The sequence below is a fragment of the Gallinula chloropus genome, assembly GCF_964237585.1.
Source record: "Gallinula chloropus genome assembly, chromosome: 13".
Lineage (NCBI taxonomy): Eukaryota > Metazoa > Chordata > Aves > Gruiformes > Rallidae > Gallinula > Gallinula chloropus.
The window spans coordinates 13,798,418-13,817,338 of NC_140098.1; the positions used below are offsets into that span (position 1 = coordinate 13,798,418).

General features: G+C 57.6%; 2 protein-coding genes across 2 annotated transcripts; one reads left to right on the plus strand and one right to left on the minus strand.

The window, feature by feature from the left end:
* On the plus strand, positions 1 to 9,165 carry ARL2BP (ARF like GTPase 2 binding protein). The gene is made up of 7 exons (XM_084270114.1): positions 1 to 31; positions 895 to 999; positions 3,143 to 3,204; positions 5,524 to 5,630; positions 6,283 to 6,368; positions 7,485 to 7,581; positions 8,770 to 9,165. Exons 2-7 carry the CDS (start codon positions 962 to 964, stop codon positions 8,848 to 8,850), a joined length of 471 nt encoding a protein of 156 aa, XP_084126240.1. The 5' UTR covers positions 1 to 31; positions 895 to 961; the 3' UTR covers positions 8,851 to 9,165.
* Positions 9,166 to 10,249: 1,084 nt separating this feature from the next.
* Positions 10,250 to 13,644, minus strand: PLLP (plasmolipin; the record flags this gene model as incomplete). Its single annotated transcript, XM_084270259.1, has 4 exons — positions 10,250 to 10,363; positions 10,449 to 10,568; positions 10,984 to 11,157; positions 13,531 to 13,644. 4 exons carry the CDS (start codon positions 13,642 to 13,644, stop codon positions 10,250 to 10,252), a joined length of 522 nt encoding a protein of 173 aa, XP_084126385.1.
* Between the last annotated feature and the right edge of the window lie 5,277 nt (positions 13,645 to 18,921).

Below are 18,921 nucleotides of genomic sequence, written 5' to 3' on the forward strand. Positions count from 1 at the left end.
ATGCGTGGGAGGTGTTGTCAGGCCGGGACCGGTAGGTGCGGGGCGGTGAGGCCTGTCGGGGCCCTGGGCAGGGTGATGGGTGGGGGTCGGGCTCCTTCCGCGGAGGCGAGCTGCCGGCGCGTTCGCCTGGGTCCCTGTGGGGAGGGGGAGGTGAGGAGGGCCGGGTGCCTGGGCCCCCGGGGGAGGGACAAGCCCTGGGGCCCTCGCTCTCCGCGGGGAGCAGGACCGAGGAGGGGGCGGCGAGGGCCGCGCTCATCCCCACTGCTGTGCCGCGGGGCCGGGCCGCAGAGCTGCCGCCACCCTGGGCCGGCCGGCGTTGGGAATGGCCCGGGGCGGGGTGTCCCCAGCGCGCACCTAGGAGAGGCATCGGCCCGGCTCCTGTGGGTGCTGGGTACCCGCTGCCCTGTCCCGTGTGACCGGTCGGCAGCTGCCCAAAGCCCCGGGCTGGCTCTCCAAGGCCACGTCTCTGGGATGCCGAGACTAGGTGGCATCTTCACCTTACCTGACTCTGTTTTCATGTGTCTTTGTAATACTCACAGGTGCTTCAGGAGACATAAAGGTCACCTGAAGCCCCTTTACAGAGGTTCTCAGGTGTTTGCGGGTCTGAGCCTGCAAATCAAGACAATTCTTTTTAAAACAGGGTCTGTCACAGTGTGAGCATTTGCTCCAGCAACCTGTGCTGTCAAATCACTGCAGGCACCTGAGCCTGTTCTGTGAGGCCGCAGAGAAAGTTCCTGGGGTGGGGGGTATTATGGAAGAGAACTTGCAGTACCTTTGGAAGAACGTGACTTTGAAACATTTAAAAATTAAAAGGTTCTCTCCTTTCACATGAGAAGCCTGTGGTAATTTAAGGATTGAATTTGTACTAATGCCAAGTCACACATTATTCCTTAGCAGGAATAGCTGCTAACAGCAGTGCTGCAGCAGATTGCCTCTCCTCCAGGCTGGTGATGCCATAACGATGGAGATACCTGAAGAAGAAAACTTTGGTGTAGCTGTGTAAGTACACTATGTGCTAGTCTGACTTTCAATAAGCTATTTCCTAGTTAAAAGATCTTAACAAAGTTGCAGGAACGAATTTACAGCACTGATTAGCAGATTCTGTTTCTTATGAGAACAAGGGTGCAGAACACAAAGCTCCAGGGGGGAAGAACATCATTTCAGAGTTTTGGTGGAGTCAAAGTGTCCATCTGCTGTAGGGCAGGATGGCTGAACAGGCTGGGCCCACAGCCTGAGGCCCAGCTCAGTGCTGGGTCCTGTCCTGGGGTGACAGCAACCCCCAGCAGCACCCCAGGCATGAGCCAGAGGGGCTGGAGAGCTGCCTGGGGGTGTTGGCCGACAGCTGAACATGTGCCCGGGGGGTGAGAAGGCCGAGGGCATCCTGGCCGGTGTCAGCAGTGGTGTGGCAGGACCAGGGCAGAGAGTGTCCCCTGTACTGGGCACTGGTGAGGCCGCCCCGCGAGTGCTGGGGTCAGGGCTGGGCCCCTCACTACCAGAACGTGTCGCTGCCTCTGTCACTCTGGCGTGTGGATCTGGTTTGTTTGTGATCCCGTGGGGTCCCCAGGCAGCTTCACCACTGCAGGTTGTGCTGGGTAGGCTGGGGGTGATGAGGCAACAGAGGCTCACACCACCCATGGGTGAGCTCGTGCAGAGGTGGAATCACTGCTCCTGTGAAACAGTTCAGATCACAGAATCACAGGGTTGGAAAAGATCTTTTGAAGATCATCAAGTCCAACCATTCCCATCCTAAGCTAAACCATATCCCTGAGCACCTCATCAACCCTTTTTTTGAACACATTCCACTGCTTAGGAGTAAATACAGGCTTCAACCAGGGTGTGAATTAATCTACATTTTCTGTTGCTGTTAGGATAAGCTATAAAACTAGTAGTAGTGCTTATTTGGGGCGGGGGAAGGAGTGGCAGTGTCCTGCCCTTGCAGGATGGTTTGTGGGGTTTCCATGTGCCATGCCATAGCAGCATTCAACCCTCCACTTTTCCAGTCCCTCAGCTTGGCTTTCCTACTCCCCCAAGGCTTAACAGATCAGAAGTGTTGCTAGAACATGACTTGGTGATTAGATGCCTCTTTACATCAAGTTTCTTTTCATTTTTCCTGGTCAGAGTGAGCACTATGGTTAAACTGCCAGCTGAACTGTTGCTGGATTACTTTCACTGACTGTTACTTGGTAGCAAAGTAACTTTAATGAGTTTTTAAAACAGTCTGTAAGAGTGTTCTGCTCCTTTTAGTAAAGAGAAATTTGAAAGAGAAATAGATGTTTAATTAAATGATGCTTTTGCTGACTGAAGGTGATTGTTTACTTAAAGACTAATGACCTGAGGAGCTTGTTTCCCTCATGTGTGAGAAAAGCCTGCCTTCCATCTGCTGGAGAGTATAGGAGCAGCTCATCTCCCACTGAAGACAAGCTCTGAATGCCAAGGCCAAGGAGATCTTGTGGATTATTTATTGTGCTTGAATGAGCTGCACAATGACAGATTTAGCAGAGGGATCCAGCGTCCTGATGTACCAAAAGCTTCTTCCCTGGGCAGTAGTAGGGTGTGATATTTGTGTATGATAGATATTTGTGTATGATAGAGATGAGAGAGGAGGTTGGGCTGTTTATTTGTAGCCTGTGGGGAAGTTTCTTGTGTCACAAAAACACTTACACTTCTTCAGCAACATCATGCTGTGTGTACATGGAGTTCAGGTGTTCCACAAGATCCCAGCCTGAGCATGTAGAGCTGTGCAGGGAAGAGAGTGGAAGGGATTCCCCATGGCAGCAGCTGAGATCTGTGGGTTGGAAAATGCTGAATTTGCTGTTCTAATTACAGCCTTCACACCTTCTGCACCAGGGCTGGAATTACCTTGACAGTAATGCCAGCAAAACAACGTTTATTTAATTTTTCCTCAGTTGGGCACCGTGCTGAGGGGAAAAGTGGCAGAGGCCCCACGTGAATCCCCACTGAGCTGTCTTCCCAGCAGTGTCCTGGGTTATTTTGTAGGTTGACACTAGGAAGTTATTCACTTACCTTGTAATTACTGGGCTCATTTGTGCTTGGGCTTTTGTTAACACCTCTTAATTTTAACTTTTATTTCTGCTGTGGCTGAAGTGTGTATTTATGCAGCACCATCTTCCTTTGCTTTCAGCTCCTCCCCTTCTGATGCAGAGTTTGATGCTGTTGTTGGGTATCTGGAGGACATTATAATGGGTAAGCTCTGCAGAGATGAGATGGTGCTAAACATCATACAAACTGCTCATCTGTTAGCAGCATCCAGAGCCAGAACAGCCCCTGCCTGCTTTGGGGAAGCTTTCCTTCCTTTGCTCTACAACCCTGAACCCTGGAGTGTAGTAAAACTCCACACAAAAGTCTCTTGTGTGCTGCTTGCAGAGCAATGTGCTTATGAGTCTGAGAAGTTACTCCCTGTACCACTGCAGCTGCTGAAGGTGCTTGTGACTCTCACTCAGAAAGCAAAGCTGTCTGGAACTTTGATACCTCTTTGTAAAGGGGCTGGAGGAGGCAGTGAGAGGGTGGCTTTCCCCCACAGCCCTGCCTCAACCTCTCCCTGCCCGTGCCTCGGGGTGCCCTGAGCCGCTGCCGTGCTCGGCACAGGCAGTGTGCTGTAGTGCTGAGCGGTGACTGCGGCACCCCCTGCACCCCACAGTGCGGAGCGCCCGTGCGGCGGGCGAAGCGTCTTGCTCCCTGGCCTGTCCCTGCTCAGCACAGAGGACAGGGTGTTTCCTGCTCCTGCAGCACCAGCTGTCAGCCTGTCTCACAGCTTTTCCCTTCCTGAGACCGTCCCCAGTGATTCTGGGGTGTGCAACACAACCACACAACAGCTCTGTGCGTGCAGTTGTCAGGTGGCAGCAGGGGTGTGGAGTGGTGCTGATCTCCTCCTGTGAGCTGGGGCAATTAATTAAGGGCACTGAATTCTCAGGACCCTGATTTTAACTGAGAAGTCAGTGTGTGCAGGGCAGCAGTTCACTAGATGCCCAGCCAGAACCAGTGCTGACTGGCTGTGAGCTCCTCCTAAGAGCAGTGTTTATACTCCCTCTGACTACAGCCTTCCCAGCTCCTGCAGCCTCAGTTGCCTGGAGATGTGGCTGAATCTGGAGAAAAACTCATTTTGAGTGTGTTAGCGCTTGGAAAGCTGAGACTGGGGTGTTTAAACACTGTGTATAAGCAAACTCTGCCATTTCTGTTGGATGCAGTGGTGAGATACCGTGAGCATTTTTATTCTTGTCTCCTTCTACAGCTGGAAAAAAAATTCTTCAGCACTTGAAATCTGAGAATTTCACTATTTTTAATACAAGGTGGGGGAATGGAATTTTTGCAAGGAAGAGGAATTCGCTCTATAAAACTAATACAGCAGTTTGCTGCCTTGAGACCCTGAACAAAAAGGGGGTTCAGAGTAAATATGTTTATAAATATATTCTCATAATCATAGAATCCCAGACTGATCTGGGTTGGAAGGGACCTCAAGGATCACAGAGCTCCAACCCGCTGCCACAGGCAGGGCCACCAACCTCCAGGCCTGGAGCTACACAAGGTTGCCCAGGACCCCAGCCAGCCTGGCCTTGGACACCCCTAGCGATGGGGCACCCACCCCCTCTCTGGGCGGCCCCTTCCAGCCCTTCAGCACTCTCTCTGCAAAGAACTTCCCTCTAATATCTAACTTAAACCTTCCTTGCTTTAGTTTTAATCCATTCCCCCTTGTCCTGCCATTGTCTACCCTTTTAAAAAGTTGATTCCCCTCCTGTTCCTCTGCTCCCTTCAGGGATGTGAAGGCTGCAATGATGTCCCCCCCGCAGCCTTCTCTTCTCGAGGCTGAACAAGCCCAGCTCCCTCAGCCTCTGTTCCTAGGGAAGGTGCTTCAGCCCCCTGATGACCTTCGTGGCTCCTGACCCCTCTCCAACAGTCCCACATCTTCCTTGTACTGGGTCCCCAGCTCTGGACACAGGACTCCAGCTGGGGCCTCCTGAGGGCAGAGCAGAGAGGGACAATCCCCTCCCTGTCCCTGCTGCCACCCTTCTCCTCACGGAGCCCAGGATCCCATTGCCCTTCCTTTATTAATAATTAAGTTGTTAAAAAATACTAATACAACTCAAAGCCAGAGGAGTGTTGTGCTTTTAGAAAGTGTAATCAAAACTTGTCAGTAATTGCAGCCCTGGCTAGGTGGGTGTACACCCTGTTCTGGATGTGGGGCTGCTGTCCGAGTGCGGGCTGATGCGGGCATCCCATTCATCCCATCCCATCCATCCATCCCATCCATCCCATCCCATCCCATCCCATCCATCCCACCCCATCCCACCCCATCCCATCCATCCCATCCCATCCCATCCCACCCCACCCCCTTAGCCGAAGCGGCCTCTCCTCGCAGATGGGCTGGGAGTGGTGACCCAGCAGCAGCTGGTGTGTGTGACTGCACGTGTGCAGCCTCGGGCAGCGGAGGGCGAGTGAATGGGGGTTTGTGCTGCAGGGAGAATGACTGCACTCCTAACTGTATGATGGGTTTTTGTTGTGGCCCAGATGATGATTTCCAGTTAATACAGAGGACTTTCATGGAGAAGCACTACCAGGAGTTCGATGACTCAGAAGAAAACAAGCTCATCTATACTTCTATTTTTAATGAATATGTAAGACACGTTTCTTCTACTTTTCATAGAAGTTTTTGGGTTTATTAAGCCAGGCTCAGGTGCTGTAATCCCCCCTCTGTAAAATACTGGCTTTACATGGAGCATTGCTGACCCACAGCCCACTGTACTGCCTGCCCTCTTTTCCTGAAGCACAGTTCTCATCTGTGAACTGGAAAGATGTTTTCAGGAGCTCTAGGTTCTTTTCTTCTGGTTTCCACCTGAAAATTTATAAAGCTGTTTTGGAAGTTGTGTAACTCTTGACCAGAACCTTAACCTCTTGCCGCAGTAAGCAGCATGTTTAAGGTGTGTGTAACAGAGTTTGGTGCTTGCCAGCTGTGTATTGAACACTTTGATTGCATTCTTCAGGCAAAGCATAACTCTGAAACTAACCCAGCCTACTAGGCAGTGCCCTGAGATGAGTTTAAAAGAGTGAGTTACGAGATACAAGCAGTCAGGGTTTGCTCTCACCAGTGTTTCCAGCAAAGCCCTTCAGCGCCACGGGAGCGACTGAACTGAGGAGCTTGCAGTTGTTTGCCTGGGGGGTAACACAAAGTGTCACTACGCTGTCAGCATGAGGAAGATGTGCTGCTCTGGCACCTGCTCCCCACGTGTGCCCTGGTGTTACAGGGGTGGTTGGTTTGGTTTGTTTCAGATCGCTTTAGTAGAGAAATACATCGAGGAGAAGCTGCTGGATCGGATCCCGGGGTTTAACATGACAGCTTTCACCATGTCCCTGCAGTAAGTCCCTGCTCTGCTCTCGGTTGGGGATGGCTGGTGTGCCTCTCCATGACCTCTCTATCTCGATCAAAGCTCAGGTTTGACAGCTCTCTCTTTAGAAAGAGCTTCCTCTTTAATTATTTTTAAAACCCAAGTGTTCCTGCAGCAGGTACTGACTCAACTTTTCTTGCCTTCAGCCACTCTGTGTTTCTGAGTTGTCACACTGAAATACTTCAGGGTTTCAGGGATGGGAAGAGAAATCAGACAACGCTTTGAAACCAGCCCTTAAAAGCTTGATTCTCATTGCTCTCTCTCAGACTCTGTGTTAGACACTCAGGCTGTCAGCCTTCTGAGAGGCATGGGGTGAAATGCCACCTTGCAGTCCTGGTAGCAGGCATTTGAGAGTTTGGCTGGCTGTAAGGTTTTGCATTTGGCCACTTTAGCTAAAGCAGCTTCAGGAAGAGCTGGCTTGGGAAAGAGCACTGGTTTTCCCCTTGAATAAGGAAATCCAGTGCAATTGGGAGCTGAACATCTTGACATTTTTGAATCAATTTTAAATGTTTTTAAAAGGAGACATGGGGAAGTTACTATGAATGTGCACCTGCTCTGAGAAGATCCTCTGATTGAGGGGAAGCTCCTTTGGATAAGAATTCAATATTTTAAACCAAAAAAACCCCACCAACCCCACAGCCCTTGAGTATTAAGAAAGTCTTGTTGAAATATGCATTTCTTCCCACATGTGTTCATCAAAAGTCCTCTGCCAAGAATTGCCAGTGCAATCCCCCCTTCTTAAGGGATGTGCTGGAATGTTCCCTGCCTCCCCCAGCCTTTCTCACCTTCCAAGGGACTCTCCAGTTGTTTCAGCACTCAAGGCAGACGGAGAGACAAATGCTGGTTGTGTGTTACTGCTGTGATGTCCAGCTCAGCTCCTTTGGTTTTCAGGGACTGATGTGATGCTTGGGATGGAAATCCTGCAGTGTGCTGTTGGGCTGAAGCTTTGCTTTATGTTAGACATTCTTGTTGAGATGTTGGCATTGTCCTGCTTGGCCCAGTATCCTTTTTGACCTCATACCATGTTAGAGCAAAGAATTTATTCCCCACACAGTTCCCTAATTCCCTGTGTTTTTCTCTCTCTAGGCAGCACAAAGATGAAATGGCAGGGGATATATTCGATATGCTGCTCACATTTACTGACTTTCTGGCTTTCAAAGAAATGTTCTTGGATTACAGAGCTGTAAGTATGTCACACTCTTTATTTTCACTGGTGTAATGGGCTGTTGGTTTTGTGTAGCTCTGCCTGTGAGTACTGAAGGCAGTGTTACTACAGTAAGTAGTGGCACTTCCTCAAAGGCTGTACAGGGTCAGGAGGAAAACACCTTCACCCAGTGGTTATTTACCCTCAGTGCCCATGTGATGGTCTTTGGGAACATGAGTGAAGCTGGTGTGGGGAGCGGCTCTGCCGAAACACCTGCTCCCTGTGCTGCTGAACGTTGAGCTCCACCTGCACATAAGGGAACGTGCTTTGGGGGGGGGGGGGATTGAGCCCTGGCACAGATTGTCCAGAGAGGTTGTGGAGTCTCCATCCTTGGAGACACTCAGCAGGTCCTGATGGGCTCTGCCTGAGGGGGGGTTGGGCCACAGACACCTTCCCACCTTGAGCATTCTGTGATTCTGATATGGGTTGGTTTGAGGGGGTGGGGGGTTCTCCCCCAGCCAATCTAAAATGAGGGTTTTAATCTTACTCCTGTTGTGGTTCTCCTCTGCCTGGGCTGGAGAAACAAACAAACAGACAGAAGTATTAAGGTTTTGGGATGAACACATGTAAGTGCTCTCCAGCATCTGTCCGGTCATGTTTTAGAAAGGGACAAGAGGGTGAAAATTATCATCAGAGTTACATCCTCTGCTGCCTCCCCCCAGCCCTTTAAGCCTTCTGAAAATGGGCAGGTTGAGGAGGAAGAGACAGTCTGCATCTCAGCATCAGGACCAGTTTCAGTTGGGGTTTGCATCTTTGGGGTCACTGAGCCAAGCCACAGGAGGTAGATCTCATTCCATCCTTGAGTTCTGGGCGAGGCTGCCCGGGAGGCATTTCCCAGCCAGCTGGGAGCAAGGCTCTGCTGTCCCCAGGCACACAGCCACGGAGTGACAGCCACCTGGCTCTGGGACCTCCTCCACAGCCTCCTCTTGAAGTGTGGGTTTGCCTGCAGATACCAATAAGGAAAACACCTGTTCTGCTAGGGGTTGTCAGGGCTCACAACAACCTGTGTGCGCTCACCGGTGCTCAGGTAGGGCAGTTTATACTGATGTGAAGTACCAAACAGAGTGAAGTAACAGTGTGAAGTAACAAACAGTGAAACAGTGTGAAGTACCAAACAGAGTGTCAGTTGTCTGGTTTAAGGATTTCTCTGTCTTCTGTTTTTTCTAGGAAAAAGAAGGTCGAAGCCTGGATTTAAGCAGTGGGTTAGTGGTGACTTCGTTAAACAAATCATCAGTATCCTCCTCCTAGAACAGAGGAGGGCTGCTGCTTTCATCTGGACACTAAAGCACGAGAGGTCTGGAGAATCAAGGTGCTTTTACAAGCCGAAGACTCACTCGCCCTCCAGCCTCTACCCACAGCGGCCTCCTCAGCTGTTCCTGAAGTCCTGTTGCTGGTCAGTGACCACAGAAATTGACAGTTTCAGCTCCCCTGGAGTGATTGTTTTTAAGAAATACAGTGTTTGTACACCAGCCCTACTACAGATGGAGAGGACTGTAGCAAGAGGACTATAGGAAGCCCATGCATGGGTTATTTTGGTTGGCATCTTGACCAGAGTGCAGAACTGCAAATACCCCTGTTGTTTGTTTTACTGGGGGAAAAAAAGGGTTTCATTCTCTTCCTATTACATTTGTTTCATTTAATTACTGAAAGTAAATGAGTTCTTTGGGCTGTTACCTTCTGAAGGGAGCTCTGGATGTGTTTTCAGCAAGGTCTCCTGTCATTCCTGAGCCATGGCTGGGGCTGAGTTCTTCCTTTGATGGGGAATTTCTAGGTCTGACAGAAACTTAGGTCCCTGAGCGATAGAAGGTGGATTTCTGGCCTGCAGCGTTGTGTTCTCCTGAGGCACTGACCCCCTCCAGGCTTCACTTGAGCTTTTGAAGACCCCCAGTGCAAAGGGGTGACGCGGACTTGGCAGTGGATGGGTGTTGGTTGCTGATGGGGGTGCAGGGTGCTGAGCCTGGAGGAGGGGGCTCCTCAGAGCCTCGGCACCTCCTTTGCACACTCACAGCCTGGGGCAAAGACTGCATGAAGCAAAGTGAGGTGACCCCTCCAGACGTACCCCCTGGGGCTGTGGGAAAGGATCGGTGTCCCCTCCAGTGCCACCTCTGCTCCCCACTCCGTGCTGTGTCTCACAGCTCCCCCCAAGGCAGGTTTTACTGACAGACCCCGGGGCTGGGTTCAGGAAGAGCTTTATTTCAAGCGTAACATTTGTGCTTTGTGGTTTTAGGAACCAGGGAGCAGTTTAGTGTTTCCCTCTGTGCAGCCCACACCCTCCAGCTGTGCCACCGGGGACCTACCGCGTTAATTGCAATTACTGAGGCTGGAGCTGCACGTGAGCAGGGCCAGGAGCCTGGCCTTGGTTTAGTGGATTTTAGTACTGGAGCGTGATGGATGGGCTGAGCCCCCTCAGTGGAGCTGCCCCAGTGAGGATCTGCATGAACCCCAAGGCTGAGTCCACATCCTCCCGGCAAGGCTGTCGGCACCAGCAGGCTTGTGCTGTGGCTACATCAGCTGGAAGCATCATGGGAGACCACAGAGCAGCGTCCACACGCCCCGGTGCTGACCAGCACGGGCTGGGCCACGAACGGGACCCGGCGGCACACACAAGGCTCGGAGCCCGGCCTGAGCCTGCCCGGCGTGACCGGGCTCAGGCGTGGTCGCTCACCTGGCTGGTGGCCGCGTTGCTGCCGAGCCCTTTCCAGGCGCGGAAGCTGAAGAAGGTGCTGAGCCCGTAGGCGATCATGGTGAGGCAGGCGAAGAACTGGAAGAACACAGCCCGTGCGTGAGCGTGGGGCGCCCCGGCCCCGCGGCCCTCGCCGGGGACGCGCTTACGGTTCGCTACTTACGGACGCGGCGGCTCTGCGGTTGTAATCCCACTGCCGCCACGACGTGGGCCGGACGGCGGCCGCGCACGTCACGAAGGCCGTGATGTACAGCACCGTCGCCGCAGCGTTGAAGACCATCAGCTGGGGAAGGCAAAGAGGGGGTGATGGGCTCAGGCTCACGTGCGCACTCTGGGATGAGGGGTGAGCAAAAGGCTGTTTCATGTCCTCCCCCCTCCCCAGAGAAGCGGAGGAAGAGGCTCTGGCTGGGAACCAAGCTCAGGTTAACATGTGGCTGAACGCACCCCTGGTCGTGCTGACTGGTTTCTGGTTGGCACCACCACTGCAGTGACATGGTGGCTGTGGCTCTGGACTGTTTCCCTGTTCTGAGCATTTTCTAAGCCGTTGAGGGGCAGAACGAAACAATGTCGTTGTGCAAAGTGCAGGGGACTTTGTGACACCAGCCCAGAAGAGGCAGAAGCCCTGGTCCTCTCAGAGCATCTCCCCAGCATGTCTCCTGCTTGTTTCAGACCCCCCCAGCTCCCTCTCAGCTACCTACCACGAGTGGCCAGGGGATCATGTAGAACTTCAGCTGAAGCTGCAGGAGGTAAGTCACGAAGAAGAGGAGTGTGACTATCCAGAGGAAGATGGACACAAACATCACCCAGCTGTACGCCGCATGGAGGTAGTATGTCGTGTCGGCGATGAGAGCCCACACCAGCAAACCCAGCACCTGGGGGTGAAACGGGGAACACCTTCAGGCGATGGTTCCTGCCTGGGGAAGGCAGAGCATTGCCCACGAGCCCTTCGGCACTCAGGTCACACTGGCTCCAGCAAAGTGGGGACACCCTGCAAGGGCCAGGCTGGACCCTGGGGACAGCTCAGGACCAGGACCCTCCAAGGGACCCTCATTGCTCAGGGATGGGCTTGCTCCCCCCACTGCAGGGGATGTCCTGTGAGGCAGGACAGGTGAAACCTGGGCATCCTCACCACCCAAGAAGCCCCAGCGCCAGCCCAGTGTTAGGGATGTCTCACAGGCTGAATGTGAGCTGGGGCTGGGGGGTTCCTGGGGACCAGCTCAGCCTTGATCCCCCCAGGTCCAGCAGCATTACAAAATAACAGAACCGCTCAGCTTCTCCCTGCTGTTGGGCTGGGCTGTGTCTGTGTACACACGGCTGCTCGGGCTCCCTGTTCACCACCACGCAGGCCTGGCTGCACAGCAATCACAGCATCCTGTGCCTGCAGCCACCCACGGGGACAGCAGCTGCCCAAGTCCCTCTCTGGGTCTGCTCAAGGAGAAAGGAGCCAGGGTCGCTTTCCCCACTGGGCAGAGGCAGCTGCAGGGAGCAGGTGCTGGTGAGCTCTGCTTCACCGTCCTTCATCACCCCCAGCTGGACCAGAGCAGTGTAAGGAACCTTTGCACCCTCATCCTGGGGAGCAAGGCAGCTCCAACCCTGCCCCCTCCACATCTCCCAGCACGACCAAGCATCCCAGGCAGGGAGGTGCCCACCGCCATCCCAGGGAGATGCTCATTGCCTGGTGGGGATGGGGACATGCCCCAGATGCAGCCATGACATACTCCAGTTCCCAGCTGGAGTTGGGATCCCTCCAGGCAGAGCCAGGTGAAGCTGCCAGCACTGTCCATCTCCTGTGCTCACCTCCGCTTTGGCAGCAGCACTGCGGAGTTGTCACCCGTGGGCACAGAGGGGAAGGGCTCTTGGGAGGGAAGGGTTCTTGGGAGGGGAAGGGCTCTTGGGAGGGAAGGGCTCTGTGGAGGGGAAGGGCTCTTGGGAGGGAAGGGCTCTTGGGAAAGCTGCTCTGCCCTGGCGTAAGCCCGCAGCGCTTATTGTCGCAGGAGAAACACAAAGGCCTTTGTCCCAGCCGGGTACAACGCCCTGGTGCTCGGCTGCCTCACAATGTCTCCTTGTCTGTTACATCCATTTCTAGCACTCGTGATTGCAAAATATGTGTTGGGTAGAAACATGGAGAGGAAAAACCCAGGAGCAGGAGGATGTGTGAGCTGCCCAGCTCTGCCTGCTGACAGGAGAAAAGCAGGAGAGGAGAGGGGATGGGGGGCAGGATGGTGGATGGGACCTGGCTGAAGGTGTTTAATTGGACAGCCCCAGCAATGGGATGGAGAGGTGGAACTGCATGCAGGGTTGAAGGGTCCCTTCTGCCCATCTTGGGTCCATCTCTCTTCCGTGATGGACAAGGCATCCCCCCAGCAGCATCTCTCCCCTACCCTTCCCTGGGCATTTCTTCCCATGTCACAACCAGGGAAGAATCCATCACCGGCAGCCAGGTCCATCAGGGCACGTCCTGCCACTCCCCCCACCCCAGCACTGCCCTGAGGAGAAGGCTCCAGCCCCAGGCTCCCCGCTGCAGGGGGAAACACCGTGGGCAGACACCGGGCAGAGCAGATGTGGCCCCATCCTCAGCTGGGCTCCCACACGGCACTCAAGGTACCAGTGCCGGGGGAGAGCAGCTGCAGGAGTTCATCCCGCGGTTGCCCGTGATGCTGAAGCAAGGGAGAGGTGATGCTGGGTCTGGCAGCACAAAGACCTTTAGGCTTCTCTGAGAGCGGCTGAGAGCCCGGCTGCCGGGAGGGTGGAGCAGCGTGGAGGGCAGGAAGCGCCCAGGGAACGCGGGTCCTGCAGACACCCCAGGAGCAGCCCCGACACACCTCGGTCACAGCCACGAACCTTCACGCAGCCCCGCAGCCCCTGCCAGGGGCTGGGGGTGCCGGGATGGGACCTGCCGGCTCACACCCCACGGGGATGGATGGATGCCCGTGGGGATCAGCCTGTGCCCAGCGCTGGGTCCTGCCAGGTGTCGAGCAGGGACACACAGCAAGGGGCGTGCGGACAGACGGCCAGGTGTTCCTCCGGCTTTAGAGAGGGATGGAGGAGAGAGAGGGGCTGCGGTACCCCGGGTAGAGGTGGGGGAGGCTTAGGGAGCGGGGATGGGGTGGGACGGGCAGCCGAAGGCAGAGCCACGCTGCGCAGCCGGGGCGCTGAAGGCTGGGACCCCCCAGCCGGGGCATTGCGGTGGGGACCGCGGGCGGCCGAGCCCCCCCTTCCCCGGTGCCCGACCCCCGGGTACTCACGGCCTGGATCCCCATCAGCACCCCGAGCGGCGAGAGGAGGAAGGCGCCGTCCAGGGCGACGGAGGAGCCCGGGGAGCCGCCGCGGCTCCGGGCAGCACCGGGCAGCCCCGCCATGCCGTGGGCACCGGCACCGGCCCCTCCCCGGGCGGAGCGCGGGCCCTGCCCAGCCCCGGGGCGGGGGGCGGCGCCGGGAGGGACCCCGACGGCAGGACGGGTGGGTGAAGACATCGAGCCCGACACTGGCCTGCTTGTTTTTCACAGGAGGGGCAACGAAACATCCCTGAGCAGGAGCAGGGCACTGAGGGGTTTCCCTGGCTCCCCAAGGCACCAAAGGCAAGGGACTAGTGAGTAATGCCCAGAGGGGCCCCCATTTGCCCGGCCACACCACCTCCTGGTGCGCCTGGGATGCGGTGGGATGAGATGGGATGAGATGGGATATTATGGCATGGCATGAGATGGGAAAACATGGCATGAGATGGGAAAACATGGCATGAGGTGGGATAACATGGCATGGCATGAGATGGGATAACATGGCATAAGATGGGATAACATGGCAGGGCATGAGGTGATGTGGGGTGGGACACATGCCGTGAGGTAGAAGACACACTGGATGGAGCCAGGAGGGACCCAGGAGCAGAGGTGAGTTTGGTGGGTTCAGGAGACTTTACAGAAGGGCAAGAAACAGGCACCAGCAGCACAGCAGGGTGTCTGAGGGAGTCTGGGTCTGAGCCAGGCCTGGTGCCAAGTGGTGCCTCTGCCTCCTGCTCCAGCCATGGGCTTGGTAGGAGAAGGTCGGGGCTGGGGCCTTGTGGTCATGGGGCCACCAGTGCACAGAGAGCTCGTTTCTGCAGGGAGACAGGACCAAACCCACCAGAACCTCAAGAGAGTCGCCCCAGGCCCTGGAGAGGCTCCCGAGTGCAGGAGGGGTGGGTGACACCCGACAGCAGCACCGTGGTGCCACGGGGACACCAGCCCAGGTGCAGCAGGGACCCGCTCCTGGGAAGGTGCGGCTGGGGGCTGCGTGTGAGGGGTGGGCAGGACCTGCTGGGAGACACGAGGGGGGCACCGAGTGGGAGCGCCAGAGGTGACCTGGCTGGGGCTTGGGGATGGGGCCGGGCTTCTCTTCTTTGGGGGTTGGACCCGATGATCTCTTGTGGTCCCTTCCAACCCCTACAATTCTATGATTCTGTGATTCTCAGAGGAGGAGCGAGGTGGAAGCAGGCTTCCCTGAAGATGAGCTCATGGTTGTGCAACTTCAGCTTCTCTGGGAGGAGAAAGGAGAAGGAAACAGACGTGCTGACAGCTCTGGCTGGGGGGACACGGGCTGCAGGACATCAGGCCTGGTGGGCTGGCAGGGCGGCCGTGCGCAGAGCCGGGCACGGCACCGCCGGGTCCCAGCGCCGTGGCCCCGAGGAAACGGCTCTGCAGGGAGCTGGCGCTGGGTGTGCAGCCCCTGAGCCTCTTCCACAGCCCCCCCAAAGCCCCCGGCTCTGCCACCTTCCCTCTCGCAGCTCCAGCCCCCTCCCCATGCACAGACCACCCAGCCCGGGAGCTGCCAGGCCACAGACCTGAAAGCGAAGGGCAGGGGGGTGGACATGGGCACACGGACCCTGCCAGTGTCAGTCGGGCTGTGAGAGGCCGAAGGAGGGTTTGTGCTCCCTAAACACCAGTGTCTGGGTCTGCATGGACCCAGATGGGGAACCAGAAGCAGCTGCACTGGAACCCAAAGGCACCAAAAGGGGAGGGTCCTAAAATGAACAATACCCCAAACCCCAACGTTTCAATGGGAGGGGTTGGGCACCAGCTGATGGGGACGGCTTGGAAATGGCCTTCAAACGAGGTTTGGGGGGGATCTGGTGGCTCTCAGAAGGAGGAGGGTGTCCATGAAACCAGTTACTGGTGGCACTGGGATCGCATGTTCAAGCAGTGGGCAGGAGATAAAGGTGAGGGCAATGCCAGTGAGGGGTGAGAAGGGAAATGGAAGCAGAAGAAAACCAGCTCTTCTAAAGGCTGCCCTGGGTTCCCTAGTGTCCTGCGGGATTCATTCTGCCATCCCTCAGACTCTGCCTGGAGGGGTCAGAGCTGGGATGGCTGGAACTGGTCTGCGGTCCAGAGGTCTCCTGGGCACCGAGAGCCAGGTGGAGCTCTCCGCGGAGCAGCCAGAGATGCTTCAGCTTGCAGGAAGCCTTTCAGTGCCTTTGCTCTGGAGGCGGCGCCAGACACGGAGACACCCCGTTCCCTTGGTCCTGGTGCCCTCTCCTGACAGCCGAGGCACGGGTGCAGCCCCACCAGCGCTGGGGCTGGGTGGGATGCCCGGCTGGCCCCACACAGGGGCTGAATGCAGCTGCCCGGCAAGGAGCATCCCGGCACTGGAGGAGCCAGGGCTGAGCGGGGCCTCTGCTCCACCCCCAGCGCTGGCTCCTGGCACAGACCCGCTGTGTCCCAACCCCTCAGGGCGCTGCGCTTGCTGCGCAGGGTTTGCTTTCCCCACACAACTCTCCTCACTGCTGCCCACCAGTGTTCTCCACTTTGGCCATTCTGATCATCCTCCCACCCCAGAGCCCTGCCAGGGGTCACAGCGGAGCTCCCCCTGCCCGAAAAGCCTGGTCTCCCCAGAGCCTTGTCTGCTGCGGCTCCCCCAGCCCGTGCCCGCTGCCCGGGAGCTCTGCACAGAGACCCCTCCTGCGCCCCAGGCTCTGAGGTGGCACTGAAAAGCCATCGGAAGCGGCTCTGGCTCCTCTGGCCCCTCGAAGCAACAACCCACCCGCCCAGAGCCCTGTGCCGCCCACCCTGTCCCAGTGAGACCCTTGAGAATTAGGAAGAGCCCCCGGCCCCCCCGTCCTGTCACCCACCCCTGTGCCTGGGCCGGCCAGGTGCAGCACCGGCGCGGCGGCGGGGCCGGGAGAAGGAAGGACACGGCTCTCCCGGCACAGCAAGTCAGAGTTTATTGGGCGGCTGTGCCGGGCGGGCGCTGGCTGGGCCGGCAGCACCCGGGAGCTGGTGCCCGGCCGGCCGACGTGGCGCAGGGCTCCGGGGAGCTGCCGCCAGCCTCCGCACCGGCACCTCCGCCAGCCTCGCCAGGAGGATGATGAGGAACCTTCCTTCCCACCAGCAGCTTGGCACCCTGAACCGGGGACCCGCACTGCATCACGGGGCATTCGGCCTTGTCCCTTTCTGCAGCATCACAACCGCTTTCTTCACCCAGCTGCCCTCCGGGTTGGCACAGACCTTGGTCCCGTTCCTGGTCTCAAACCTGCCGAGAGCAAAGGCCAAGCCCGGTGAGCGCCCGCACCAGGGTCCCTGCCGTGCCCACGCCACCCTCCCTGCCCCGTGTCCCCCCTCCTCCCCCTCGGCCCTGCGCGCTCCCCCTGGGCACTCGGGTCTGACGAGCGGCTCGTCCTGCTGCCCGGAGCCCCCAGAGCCTGTGCAGAGCCTTTGGGAGCAGCAACGGGCTCGTGTCCCTCCCTCTGCCCCGCAGACACGGCCAGCCATGTCCCCTCCTCGTGCTGGAGGCAGCTCCTCACAGAGGCCATGCAGGGCTGGCCCAGCCTCTCCCCGGGCCGGAGGGACGGCCCGAACCCGCGGCAGTGGCCCAGGAGCCCGCAGGGCGCGGGGCCGTGAGCGGCACTTACACAACTGCTGGGGAAGAGCACTCCTTGGGGGTCTCGTAGAACCCCTTCAGGTTGCCCAGCCGCAGGCGGAACTTGGCGTAACCGAAGCAGCACTCGGTCGGCGTGTGAGCGGCTGGAGAAGACAACGGGAGACGCTGGGGCCTGGCTCTGGGCCCTTCCCCAGCACACGGCCGGCGCCCACCGCATGGCCCAGCCCAGCAGACGCTGCGGCCCAGCCGCCCCCCCCCGGCTCCCCGGGGCAGGGGATGCTCCGGGTTATCCCCAGCAGCCGCCCCAACTGGGGGCTGCCCCTCCCGCCGCCGGGACCGTCCCCATTATCACCCGGGTTCCTCTCCTGACCCCCGCGGGGGACGAGCCCAAACCCCACCCCATGGCAGTGACCCACGAGCTGCCTGACCTGTGCTGCAGCGCAGGGAGAGGGTGAGCAGGGCGGCGAGCAGCAGGGCCGTGCGTGGGCTGAGCATGGTGCCGTGCCGGGGCTCCTCTCGCGGGTGCTGCTCTGCCTCTCCGCAGGGGCTCGACTGCGAGCTCGGGCCCGGCGCTGCCGCCATTTATCCTCTGCCCCCCCTCCCCTCAGGCCCTTTCCAAAGAACTGCGGCCCAGTTCAAGCGAAAGCCTCGTGCGGTTCCTCAGCCCAGGGGGTTTCCACGGCTCGTGTGACCCCCGGGCTCGGGGCCCAGCGATACCTAGAAAGCCTGAGCAGAGCTCGGCGACGGGGCCGGGGCTGTGGGAAAGCTGCTGGGGGAAGTGAAACCCGGGCGGGCGGCTCTGCAGCCCCAGGCAAGGCAAAGCCCGGCGCTTGGGCACAGCCCCGGCCCCCCGCAGCCGGCCCGGCCGTGCTGGGGATGCTGGGGCGGCTCTTGACCTCCCTGGGCAGCACGATGCCAAAAGGCAGCAGCCTCCAGCCCGCTGCAGCTCGGGCGCTGCGAGGTGTCAGGTACCACCACAAACTGCCTCCCTGCCCATCCTGTGGAGAGGAACACGAGTTTGACACCAAAATCCTCCCTGTCCCTGGCTGGGCAGCGTGGGGGGGCTGGGGGAGAAGGGGTGCTGCTGAGCCCTCCCTGGCAGGGGGGGCTGGCTGAGCCCCTCTGCCCCAGGGCAGCATTAAATCAGGCTGATGTCCTGGAAGGAGAAGGTGCTGGTCACCACTCTTGGGCCTTCCCCCAACACCTTCCCCCCCGTGGCAGCCCTGCAGCCAGGCACTGCATGGGGGGGATTGAATCTCTCACTGTTAATCTGGGGACGGCTTCTCCCCTTCTCCCCACTGATGTGCTCGGCCCCCTCCTCCTCGCCCACCGCTCAGACCAGCAGGCCTTCTGCAGGTCCTTGCCAGCCAGGCCCAGCCCCTGCCCTGACAGTTCCCTTTTCCCATTCCCTCTTTGTTTCCAGGCTGCCAGCGGATGAGTGAAGCCGCCAGGTCCCACACAGGTCACTGGGGCACCATGATCCCCTTCCAACCACTGAGAGACACCCACTGACCACCTCAAGCCCTTCTGCACATGGGCACTCTCCAGCCACCCTCTTCCCCTCTGGAGCAGGACATTACACCTGGGACTGATCCATCCCTGGTTAGCTGTTAGAGGGCTAAAGGACTTGGGAGAAACCCACCCAGTACTCAGAAGTGTTCCAGTCATGTCCAGATGATGTTCTCAAGCCCAGCTGCAGGAGGAGAAACATCTCCTGATGATGCTGGCTCAAGGAGGAGCCCACGCCAGCTTCGCCAAGGCCATTCCCAACCTTGCAAGAAGACTTGGAC